Raw genomic sequence first — 12,569 nt, forward strand, 5'->3', positions numbered from 1 at the left:
CTTGGCACAGTCTTATACTACTCTCATCAGCATGATCATTATTGTTTGCTTGGTAGGCAATTAACAAATGTTGAGTTTCCAGTTGGATGGAAGGGTAGGAACAAAGCAAGATGGAAGGTCGAGGGAAATTTCTCTTAATTGGAAAAGAGTTGGAAGAAATGAACATGTCATAAACAGCAAACTTGTATTTGTTATTATGTGTCTCAGTATTCAGAATAGAAGGAAGGTGACACAGAGAGGCTTACTATTTATACAGGAAGTAAGACCCACACGTAGAAAGAAAAAGTACTACTGGGTAAGTCATGTTGGATGACAATCAAGGCGATGCCTGTTCAGTGATCTTTGGGGCCAGGAAGGGAGCAGGAAGTGCTTGAGTCTGACCTTGTGCAAGAGGATTTCAGTGAGAAAAGAGTTGGGAGAGTATATGAGGTGAAATTAACTGAATGGTACTTGATAGAAAATACAGAAAAAGGGGCTTCCCTGGTGGCGCAGTGGTTGAGAGTCCGCCTGCCGATGCAGGGAACACGGGTTCGTGCCCTGGTGAGTGAGGATCCCACATGCCGCGCAGCGGCTGGGCCCGTGGACCATGGCCGCTGAGCCTGCGCGTCCGGAGCCTGTGCTCCGCGACGGGAGAGGCCACGGCAGTGAGGGGCCCGCCTATCTCAAAAAATAAAATAAAATAAAATACAGAAAAAGGGTGAAACACGGTGTGAGCATGGTTCTACCCAAGAAGAAGAAAGAATACGGTGGGGAAAGGATGCTGGATGATTTCCCCATGGAGCCTACACGATGGCTCAGGAAAGGTTAGTGCTGATCTAGAGCCAGACGGAATAATGAATGGCCTTGGAGTTTTCAAGTGATCAGGCAGCATGTGATCAGACTTTCAGAGGTGTTGGCAATTCAGATTGTGCCTTAATATACCTAAGTGTTTCTATAAAACACAGAATTTGTATTATTTTACCATATTCTGACCGTTTTTGTTTGTTTTTGGTTGCGTGTCCTATTACGCAAATCTTACAGATTCCTAAAGAAGGAGATTCTGAAACCCTTGCCTTTGGTATTAAAAGATGTCAAGTACTTCCCCTTACCTCCTTCTCTTCTTTCTTTAGCTTTCTTTCGTTAATTGACTCTGACCAAATCACTTCATTCTTTGGGTCCCTGATTATTATTATTATTTAATCTCTAAATGACAACACTGAACTAGATTATCTATCCCTTCCACTTCTAAAAACTTGATTATGAAACTTTCCAAAATGACAAAACACAGCAATCGACGAGGACGAGCCCTAATCATATTGGCCAAATTAAATAGCTGTGGTTTCCCAAAAAGTTACTTCTAAATATCACAGATGATTCAGTTACCCCCTTTTTTTCCCCTAGAACTAGTTGATCTCTCTGCTCTCAGAGCTGTTACGAGGGCACTGAGATTTACGTAGAAAAAGTGGTGCGGGAAGCGCGGGATTTTCACACAGCATTTCACAGATTTTCAAATCAGCAAAACTGTTAGCTCCTATCTCCCTGACTCAAAAAATCTGGATAGCCACAAGTAGATAAAACCTTATCTTTCCGCTCTTGAGTTCCCCCTCCTGGGCTTTAGATGCATTGACCGGCATAAGATTCGGCCCCTTAACTGCTGAGCCTAACACCCTAGACGTTCACTTGGCGTCTGGCTCACCCGTGGGGGTCTGCGGTTTCCCGCGAGAGGTGGGCGCGGGGGGAAAGCGGGGCCGCCACACTTCCGGTGTCCGGGTCGGGCGCTCGCCACACTTCCTGTTGATCCGGCTCCGCTGAGGGCTGGGAGGAGAGGAGGGCCGGCGGGCGGGCGGCGGTCACTCACTGGCCAGGCGTGGGCGCACGCGGGGCCGCCCTGGGCACAGAGCGTCGTCCGCCTCGTCGCCTGATCCTCGAGCACTTTCGGCCGCCGCGTCACCTGCCCTCCGTGCTTTCGTCCGGCCCTCGGCCCCGCCGCGCGGCACCATGCCCGCCGTGGACAAGCTCCTGCTAGAGGAGGCGTTGCAGGACAGCCCCCAGGTACCTCCCGCCGCCCGGGTCCCCCTCGCCCGAGGGCTTGAGGCCGAGGAGGCCCTACCAGCCCCGGGGTGGAGGCTGGGAGTACGCCGGGCCCCCTCGGGGGCGAAGAGGGGGCGGGCCCGGCCCTGTGTCTTGAGTCCGGGATGCTCCGGGAGCCGGCATCCCTCAGAAAGGGCCGGAGACGTCGGGAAAGCCCCCCGCGGCCGGAGTCTTTGTGTCCCGACCCCTTTCCAAACTCAGCTGAAACCGAGGCTGCTCGGCCTACGCTTGGGCTCCACCAAGTGCCCCGGGCAAATAATCTTTTCTTTGCCTCAGCTTTGTCGTAAGATAGGAATAATTGTGCCTGCCTCCTAGAGTTGTTAGAATTAAATAAGGAAACGCCTGTCAAGTTGTTCGCTGGCAATGTCTGGTACAAAATAAGAAGTCAGTCTTACTTATTATTACTACTACTGATATGATGGGACCTGGTGGATTTAGGACCGGAGTGGGATACAGAGAGCCTAGACCTCTTCCCCAGCGGTGTCAGACCTCCCTTTGGCCCTGTTTTCCCATTCGTGAAGAGGAAATTACAATACCTGCCCTATTTGCCGCACAGGGGAACTTCATTAGCGCACCCGAGATGAGAATCAAGCCCTTTGAGCTCTGCAGATGAAAGCTGGTGCGCAAATGTAGTAAATGTATGCAGAATGACATTACTTCATAAGTCAGTGCACCTTTCCCCAGGGAACCTTTGTTCTTCATTAACATTTCCCCAGCTTCATATCTGCCCTAGAGGCTCTGCATCCTTGGGCTATTTAAATACCTCTCTTTATTCCCTAGTATCTCAACTCTTGAAAAATTAGAGTAAGAGTAACCTCTTTTCCTTTCACCGTTTCTCATCCCTTTGTGCTTCCTTTCCATTTTCTTCTTAGTGAATTGTGCCTCCCCGGGATGATCCTCTGATGGACTTACCTACACCCACTCTGCATCTCTCCAGTTCAGAATTAGTAGTCAAAAGGACTGTGTGCTTAGTTGCCTTGTGCCCATTTCTTTGTGATCTTCTTTACATAGGCAAGTAAGAAAGTGTAAGCAAGCTGTGATTTTTTTCTTTTTTTAAATTGTTATCCGCTGGTCTGATTGACTTCTCAAAGGCCTCTCTGAAGCCTCTAAACTTCTGGCATTTTAATGGGATCAAAACCCTGGGTAGAAGTCATTTTGTCCATCCTCACACCTGTTGCGTGCGATCTGAAGATAATATTGTGGAATTTCTAATGATATCATTTTGAACAGGGGTTTCCACTTGGTTTGTAGTTGGAGAAACTGAGGTGCAAAGATATATTGCTTTCCTAACTGGACATGGTGATGGCTGAGCCAGGTTAAAGAAGTGGCACTAACTGATTCTCCATGTTGCCTTCACAGAGGAGTTACATTTGGAATTTTTGGCTCTCACATCAGTGAATAGGCACTGGTTCTGAGTTGTTTATAGGATGTGCTCAGCAATGAGGTACGAGACAGCGGACTGGCAAACGAGTCAGGCCACTTGGGTCCTAATTGTGGCTCTGACACTAACTTATCATTTGATTTGGGCAAGTCACTCATCCTCATCCTGTGACTGGCTGGGTTTTCTCATCTGCAGAATGAGGGTCACGGAGCAGATAATATTTAAGGGGCTTACAAGTCTAACATATCTGCATGATTTATAACTGAGCTTGTATGAGGAAGAAGAGGTTAAGAGGCATTGTCATTTCTATTTAATGTTCCTCTTTATGTAGGGAATTTGTCATTGCTTTTGAGACGTGGGTGTCACCCTGTGAGGGTTCTTGGTGAGGTTTGAATGGAAGCAAACTTCCAGGAAGGTCCTTGATAACCATCAAAACATATTTAGCTCTTTTGTATGGGGTATGTGCCTAATGCAGCTTTACTGCCAAGGAGATTCATAGACTTGTAACTGGAAGGAATCTAATCCAACTCCTTAGTTTTATCTGTAAAGAATAAAAGCAATAGCAAACACCTGTGTCATACATGCATTTTTATGTGCCAGGCCCTGTTCTCAGTGCTTTACATATGTTAACTTAGCTAATCCTTTCAACAGTCTTTTGAAGTAGGTACGGTATTAAAATTACCAAGGAGCTGAGAAGTTAAATAACTTGCTCCCAAGATTATACATTATCAAGTGGCAGAGCCGGGATTGGAACCCAGGCAGTCGGCCTATGTTGTTCAAGTTAGCCCAGCTACCTAGCACCTGGCTTTTCTGTCATCAGTGACCTAAAATGTTTCACTAAAAGGAAGTGATCTTAAGAAACCATCTATTGTTTCCTCTTGTTTTATGTAGAGTATTTATGAGGGTTGCTCCAGTAACCTGGTTGCACAGGATTCATTAAATGAACACAAAAGCTTTTATATTTGAGCTCAGTGACCCAAGAAGAGCTGAATAGCAGTTGACTGACCTTATACACATCTATTCATGCCCTTTTAAGTTCACAGTGCTGCACAGTGTATTGTAAGACAAGTCTTTGTGCATACATGTATTATTTCTGGTTACCTCTGGTGTATGAAAGATGAAATGTTTTAGGGATTAAGCTACTTGTCTCCATTGCTGTTTGCGAGCCTCTGCTCCTCGCTAGGTGCTGCTAGATGCTGGGAATGTAATGACAAATAAGATAAGAATGCCTTCCCTCCGCTGGTTCACAGTCTGTTCTGGGAGACAGATAAGGAAAGCAGCAGTTGCAGTACTGTGTGAATGCTGCTGTGATAGGAACACAAATGCTGCTTTGAGCTGCTGCAGTTCACACCTCTCCAGGGGCTTATTCTCTTTCCTGTAAGTAGTGTGCTTTTGAGATAAAGTGTAGCACTGTTGCTTGCTGTTTTGTTACGATATTTGTTTGTTTCCTTTGCAGTTGGCACAGCTGAAGCACAGAGAATTTAAAGATTAAGTTCTGAGATTATTCAGTGAGAGGTCCAGCTGGGAAACCAGGCCTTTTTTAACTCAAGCAGGATGCCTCAAAACATTACCTAGTGGTTTTGTCTTCATTGTGGAGGGCTTTTGTCCTGCTGTACTCTTTGTTTATGATACATTTTCCTTTCAGTAGGCTTGGTTCTACTGAGACATTTCTCTCCCTCTCCCACACTATGGGAATAAGAGTTTTAATTGTTTTTACCTTAAAAAATATATATATGTATAATATTTATACTTATATATGATAAATATTAAAACATTTAAAATATATTTAAATATATATAAAATATACACGTGTGTGTGCGTGTGTGTATTTTACAATCACAGCTGTTAAAATTGTGCCATTATATAACTAGATGCTATTCTTAGGAGTGAAAAATGTCTAGAACTAGTTTATTAGATGACACCCAGTTTCTTTATTCTAAGATAGAGGGTAATGTGGAGCTAAGGCTAAGGTGTTTGGTTTCGTTTTTCTGTCCATGCATACTCTTGAGAGTGTAGGGTAGTAGAAAAAGGATGGAATTTAAATCTTGATTCTGCAGGTTACTCAAACACAACCGCTTGTGTTTCAACATGGGTAAAATTAGAATAAAAATAGTTGCTTAATTCTTATGAAGAATAAATAACATATGTAAAGTATCTTCATGCCTGCATATTATAGTAACTCCATAAATGATTGCTGTTATTGTCTTTATAAGTGATATGCACCAGTCTTTCGGATTTTTTTTGTGGAACTTTCGAGCAACTGGTATACCTGCCTGGTCCTTGGTCTTATTCCTTCTTTAGGTCTCCGAACATTCTTGTTCTTCCAAATATGTTTAAGCAGATGCGGAGCTGATAAATGTGGATATTAAAACAGTGTCTGAGATAGCTGGGTATATTTTTTTTCAAGGATGATCATGGCCTAGTTAAGTTAGAAAGGGAAGACGGGAGTGTTTTTGTCAGTTCCAATGGATGTCATGGTAAACATGTTCAGAATATAAAGAAAAAAAAACTTGTGATGTAGTTTTGGCAGTTATCACAGGTGAGAGCATGATAGTAGGATGACCCAAGAGAAGTCAGCTCCAAGCAGTCAGCATCCTGCCTCCAGACAGAATGGTGGGCTGTGGGCCAAAGAGCATGCCCACTGATGAGACCCACCTTTGCTAGGTGGTGGATGCAGCCTCCTGCGGTGGAGAAAGCATGGCCATTGGTACCAGCCAGACCTGGGTTTACATTGCAACCCTGCTGCTTCCCAGCTGTGGGAGGTTGAGCAAGTTTCTTAACCTTGATGAGCCTCAGTTTCATCATCTCTAAAATGGGATTAATGTAACTGTGGTGTCTACCTCATAAAATTGTCAGAAGGATTAAATGAAGTAATATTTAGTGCTCAGCACAGTGTCGGACACATAGGAAGTACAGAGTAAATGGTAGTTTTAGTTTTCTTTCTACTCTCTTTATGGAGGACATTTATACAAGCCCTCTCTTTTCATCCTGTGGCTCATTTTCCATTCTATGTATTTTATTTCTAAGAGTATTAAAAACAATAAATAGGACTCAACTAAATGGACATCAGTAGTATTTAAAAAATTAAATATCCTCAATCCAGTTGTATCACTCTTTTTCATTCTCTTAGATATACTGTTATAGCAAAGAAAGGAACGAGAATCATCATAACCATAGAAGGACTTCTCCAGCATTGGCACCACAAATACCAAAAGATTCTCTCCTATTAGATGACATTTATAGATAACTGTGTAGATAATAGTGTTGCTTTAGTGTTGAAATGAAATCGTAACATGTGAAACCCTTAGTGTCCAACATGTTATAAGCAAAGTTCATTATCTTCTTCATAATCAGCATCATCTGTGTATTAGGCACTGGTAGGCACTTTATGTAATTCATTACCTCTAGTGTTCCCTGCAAATTAGTGTTAGAGCCTAAATTTGGACCCAGGATTGACACGGTCCCAAGGGGATCCCAGATCCTTTGAGAGGCCCCAGTAGACTGTAAGCTCCTGGAAGACAGAGTTGGTTCTGATCACCTTTGAATCTCAGATCCCAACACAACGTTTCATCAAATATTGGATGAAGGCAGAAGTATATACATGAATGAATGTAGAGTGATAGACCAATCACTGTAGGTTCTCAAAACGTCTTTTAACAATCTTTGTTTTTCAAGTAGTGTATTTTAAAGAGATGTAATAAAGAATTCTAAACCAATGTTTTTCACCTACTCATTGACATCCATTAATGGGTTATGAGATCCAGTGGGTCACATCCATGATTTTTGTTTTGTTTGTTCTGATCCTTCTGTTGATAAGAATTGGTACTGAAGAGAGTACATTGGTCTGAGAGCAGGTATTTTTAGCCTTAAAGACCTCGGGCAAAACCAGGATAAGCATGTACTACTGTGAAGTCCACCAGAGTTTGTCAACAAAATCAAAGGTAGAATGATTCAAACGTCGGGGTTCCTCTTCCAGTTTATGGGGGTGCTTTTGGGTCAGTTATTATTCTCTTACCTGAGATAGGTTAGAAAAAGAAAGAAGGAATTGAAATTCATTTGCAGGAAAATAACGAACCTTAATGGATTGTTCTTTGTAAGGTGCCTTTGGTATCATCTCATTAAAGACATTTCTATAGCTTACTCTCCATTCTATGCCTAATGGGTTATTTTCTGAGATGTAGATCCCATTATCACTAATGTAGTATTTTAAATTCCCACTGTGCTGGACACATTAACAAAAGTCCCTTGAATAGATATGGTCTCTTATGTGGTCCCTTGATACTTCTTTAGGCACCGTCCAATATATAAATATTTCTTTAGTGCTCAGCGTATCAGGCACTACGCATGAAAATGAGAGGAAATACCTTTCATCTAAGACATTGCTCAGCTGCTCTCGAAGCACTGAGTAGTCTTCCCAAAGGAACTGAGCTAGCATTCTTAAGTTGCTATTTGAGTTTTGTGCCCAGAGCTTCCACTGGTGGGCCCATGGTACATGAAATTTCCTGGTCATGAGTTTGAAAATTGGTTGAATAGAATATGACGAAAGACATGGAGCCTGACTGTAGTATCTTAAGTGGAAAGAATGACACACCCCTGCAAGACTTCCAGGATTGCAGAAAACCGGACAGATGGTTAACTGCTGTGATGATGCAGTGCTGGGTGACCACACCCCAGGTATACAGACAGGCCAGACATTGAGTTCAGTTTATGGGCTTGAAGGGAGAGACTGCCCTTTTTAACACTTATTTTATTGGATGGACTTTACTGGTACTTAGGTAGAGGCTAACGTCAAGACACATAATAGCCCTTGAGTCTTCTTAACCCTTTAAAAATTGGCTTTCTTTCCCTGGCCCCAGTACTCAAACTGTATTCAGTTTGCCCTCGCAATGTAGTCTAAAGGATTAGAAAAGAAGTTCTGAATTAAAGCTCTAGGAATCAGCTTATATTAGTATTAGCAATAAAAAAGTAAAGCCAGACAACAGACATCTTCCCTCCCCATATCTCTGTGTGCGTGTGTTTGTTTTACCTCCATTGTAACTTCTCCACTTAGAAATAAAATTGACCTCTTTTCTTGCAGACTCGCTCTTTACTGAGTGTATTTGAAGAAGATGCTGGCACTCTCACGGATTATACCAACCAGCTGCTCCAGGCGATGCAACGCGTCTATGGAGCCCAGGTATCCTCCTGCCCCCTCACCTGGAGAGGAACAGAGTGGGAGCCTTCTGCCCACCTTGAACTTCTCTCAGGAGGTTGAGAGATTTGAGTCAGAACACCACCATTTAAACTTTTGAAATAAAATCACAATTGTTTTTCTCTTCTGTTCACCTCAAAAAACTGAGGACAGTTCATTTTCACAGGTTAAGAAATAGGGTAATTTTTCTGTAACTAGTAGACCCAGTAGAAAGGTACCACATAACTGCTTTTTAATTTTTAAAAAATTCTACTCCAAAGGGAAACATTTGAGTCTCCTCTTCCTACTTGTGAATGAGTGGGTTCAGTATTCTAAGGCATGGCTCTTTGTCTTTCTCATAAATGGTCAGTCTTAGATGTCAGTGCAGGCGAGTAGAGATGTTTTTTCAAGGGCTTCCTCTGAAAAGACTTGAGTCACAGTTCTGGAACTGTTGGGTGGCTTCTTTGTTTTGAGGAACAAATATCTCTGCCTTGCAAAACCATGGAAAATAAATTGCTGAGTAGCAAAAGTGGATCTTTTTAAGATCAAGAAATGCCCATGTATGTTACTTTCTAAGAGAAAACTTGTGAGTTACTTAAAAATAAAATTTGTTATGTTACACATCAAAATATTATGGCAACCGATACTTTTCATTATTGATTCCTTGCTGACTTAAGCCTGTATCTGTTAATATGTTCCTTTTTCTCATTGACGATCTCTAAATAAATACCACATTCAGTGTATAATAATAATATAATATATCAATAATCATGTATACTCATTTATTTTACATAGCTCTTAATATTCATATATAATCATTTATTATTATCATGGTTTTATTAATCATTCATTCATATCCTATATGGGGAAAAAACTCAGCTCTTGCCATTAGGGAGCTTACAACTGGGTTGGGAGACAGACAAAAATAATTACCAAAGAGTGTTAGAGGTGCTAGGAGAGAAGGGTCACCTAACCTGGAGGAATTGTGCTGGGCACCCAAAAGGAGGATGATTATGATAGTTGAGACTTATTGAATACTTCATAGGTTCCAGGTGCAGTTTCAGGGGCTTTTACATGTAATCAGGTCACTTCAATTCCCTAACAACTCTGAGGTGGCTGTTGTTATTATATCTTCATTTTATAGGTCAGGAGATTTAAGGATTCTGATGATGAAGGACTTTCCAATTCCACCCCATTAATACATGGTAGAGCAAGTCAACCTGAAGCCAAAGCCCAAACAATTAACTACTAAGCATAAGGGTGGTAGCCTGAGCTAGGGAAGCGGCAGTGGAATTGGGAAGAAGTGGATTGGTGACTGATTCTATGTGAAGGGGTTGGCTGGGTGAAGGATGAATCAAGAATGATGCCCACGTCTTTGACTTCAATAACAGGGTGCATAGTTGGGAGAATACAGGAAGAGGAGCAGGGTGTGTGTGTGTGTGTGTGGCAGTGGCAGGAATGGCAGGGATGTCAATCTTAATTCTTTCCTTTTTTTTGGTCGCACCATGGCTTGCAGGATCTTAGTTCCCTGACCAGGGATTGAACCTGGGCCCTTGGCAGTGAAAGTGCAGAGTCCTAATCACTGAACCGCCAGGGAATTCCCCTTAATTCTTTCTTGAGAGGCTGATTTTGAGGTGTCCATGGGGCATAAGAGTGGGGAAAGAGATCTTGTTGAAAGTTCAGGTCCAGAGTTCAGGCTGGAGATAGATATTTGCAAACTACTGTATTATAGAAGTGTAACTTGATTAATTGGAACTAATTTTAACGACCAAAAGAATCATGTGCACATTTGTGATTTTGCTCGTTTGTTTAGGTAAAACATTTAAAAACTGGGACATACTTTGTCGATTTTTTAAAGCCCTATTTATTTCTATTACATGTTTTTGTATTTTTCCCTAACTATTCAAAATTTAAGAGAACAGAAAATTTTTTACTGAGCTTATACCTGCTCTTTAGTAGTTTGAATATTGTTATTAAATGATTTTTCTCATGTTTAAGAGTCCCAAGACTTACGGACTGTGACTCCATCACTCCCAAGAGTCTCTGTTCTGCCTTTCCATGTCTGTCAGAATCATTTACTTGGAGATGTCCAGATGCTCTCTTATGCGTTTTTTTCTTTTGAGCCAGAAAACTGCATTTTGCCAAAATTAAGTGGGTCTTGCATTCCAAGAGGCTGTAACCAGCTTTTACTTCACATCACATGATCATCACATGGGTTACTGGCAGAAGCCCTTCCTTCTGCCTCGGCATTTCCTGCAGCAGAAGCTAGCAAGAACGTCTGGCTAGTGCTGCCCACTCAGTGACAGATACAAGCAGTGGTCAGTGGCATTCAGGTCGGCTGGGTCAGGGTCAGTTGTTTTTCAGGTTCATTTGAACATGTTTTGTTTTGTTTCTTTTCAATTAAATTAAAAAGAAAACTTTCTAACTCCTCTTTGATCAGTTTGTTTATATGTATGAGGGTGGGAAGAAAGAGAAAGAAAGAAAGAAAGAAAAGAGTTACCAATGTTTTCATTCAACTTTTTCCCCCAAAGTTATGTTTACCTGCTTTTATTTAACATTCTTCCTTAAATATTTTACACCTAGTTGTGTTAAATTGCATTAATAGAGTTTTATAATTTCATTTTTAAAAACAGAGGCGCTTAGTAAGATGTTGTTTTTCATTATTATATTTTTTAAACCAGATTTATGCTACTGATAAATGATAAATGTTCATAAAAGATACTTAAAATCAGGCCACATGGTAAGTTTCTGGATTCTGATATAGTGAATACTATTTGGACCTTAGTTTTAGAAAGAGGAAGAGTAAAAAGAACTAGAGGAAAGTTCTGTGAACAAACAGTTTTGCTGATTTTGGCTAGTTTGGGGGAGATTTTAAATTTTATTTGGCTTAAGCAGTAGAATGAAGCTATAGGCTATAAGCTGTTTTCAGCATTTTACAGCAGTCCCTGGTCACATCTGGTCTCCTAATTGTCAGATGTGCCTTTGCACATGGGGGAACTGAGTACTCCATCATGGGTCATCTGAATGAAGGAAGCCGTACACACTTCTCATGCAGCAAGAGACGGGTTACTTAGAAAGCTCTGCTATCTTTCAAACTATTGACTAAATTTAAAACTTCTATAGTGTCTGAATAGATGCATGGGTATACTTATTCAGTAAAATCTGCTCAAATTTTGCATTTAATACATTTGGTATACTTGTTTTGATTCTGTATATCTACCGTGATTTTGTTTCTTTCCTAGAGAGGTTAAAATTTAAAAAAATCTTTTCGAAATGGATTTTTTAGGGTTTTACAATGAAATTTACTTACGTAAATTTCTTACTTCTCCTCTCAGACATTGTATTGAGAAAACGGGAAGGTCAAATGATGTTCCTAGCAGTACTAGTGAAACCTGGCATCTCCTGGAACCTGTCTTTCTCCTCCAAAAGATGACAAGCCTCTGTAGTTGGTGCCTTCAGTCTGGATGGAATTTTTTGTTTGTTTTGTTGATTTTTTTTTTTTTTTTAAGTACATTTTGGATGGAATTTTTCGAAGTGAGAACCGTGGTTCAGGCTCTCTCACTTCCTTTCAGCAAAGCAGGCTTACACAAACACAGTCTCATCTCTGCAGCTGCTCTGAACCAGACCTTTGGGAGTGCAGAACTCCTGATCCTGAAATGTAAAAGCCCGCATTGGAGTTGGGAGTAGTATCTTTTCAAACTGGGGTGAGACCGTGGGAGGGGATAGGAGTAAAATACCTTGAAGGGAAGATATGCATACATTTGGTATTATAAAGAAGAAAATATTTTTCTTTAGAAATGATAATATATATAGATATCAAGCTAAATAAGTTAATGTTCCTCTTGGGAAACAGAGTAGTGGGCATCCAGGAGTGTGAGCTTGTGATAGGGGAGAGAGAAGGATTTGGGAGGCAGACAGGATCAGAACTGTATATTTTAATAATAAAAA

The 12,569-nt window shown here is 41.3% G+C and overlaps 1 protein-coding gene across 3 annotated transcripts in view; it reads left to right on the forward strand.

Annotated features, from left to right (window-relative positions):
• The first annotated feature begins 1,781 nt into the window (after window positions 1-1,781).
• The window catches only part of APPL2 (adaptor protein, phosphotyrosine interacting with PH domain and leucine zipper 2), a 52,910-nt gene continuing 42,122 nt past the window's right edge, over window positions 1,782-12,569 (forward strand). For 2 of the 3 annotated variants that reach the window (XM_019952707.3, XM_073788244.1), the window contains exons 1-2: window positions 1,783-2,031; window positions 8,529-8,627. In XM_019952707.3, the coding sequence (XP_019808266.1) occupies window positions 1,978-2,031; window positions 8,529-8,627 (153 nt within the window). In that variant the 5' untranslated portion in view covers window positions 1,783-1,977. Of the gene's footprint in view, window positions 2,032-8,528; window positions 8,628-12,569 lie in introns of all 3 variants that reach the window. The other variant, XM_073788243.1, reaches the window with a different exon arrangement.

Source organism: Tursiops truncatus, chromosome 11 (genome assembly GCF_011762595.2).
Source record: "Tursiops truncatus isolate mTurTru1 chromosome 11, mTurTru1.mat.Y, whole genome shotgun sequence".
Classification (NCBI taxonomy): Eukaryota; Metazoa; Chordata; class Mammalia; order Artiodactyla; family Delphinidae; genus Tursiops; species Tursiops truncatus.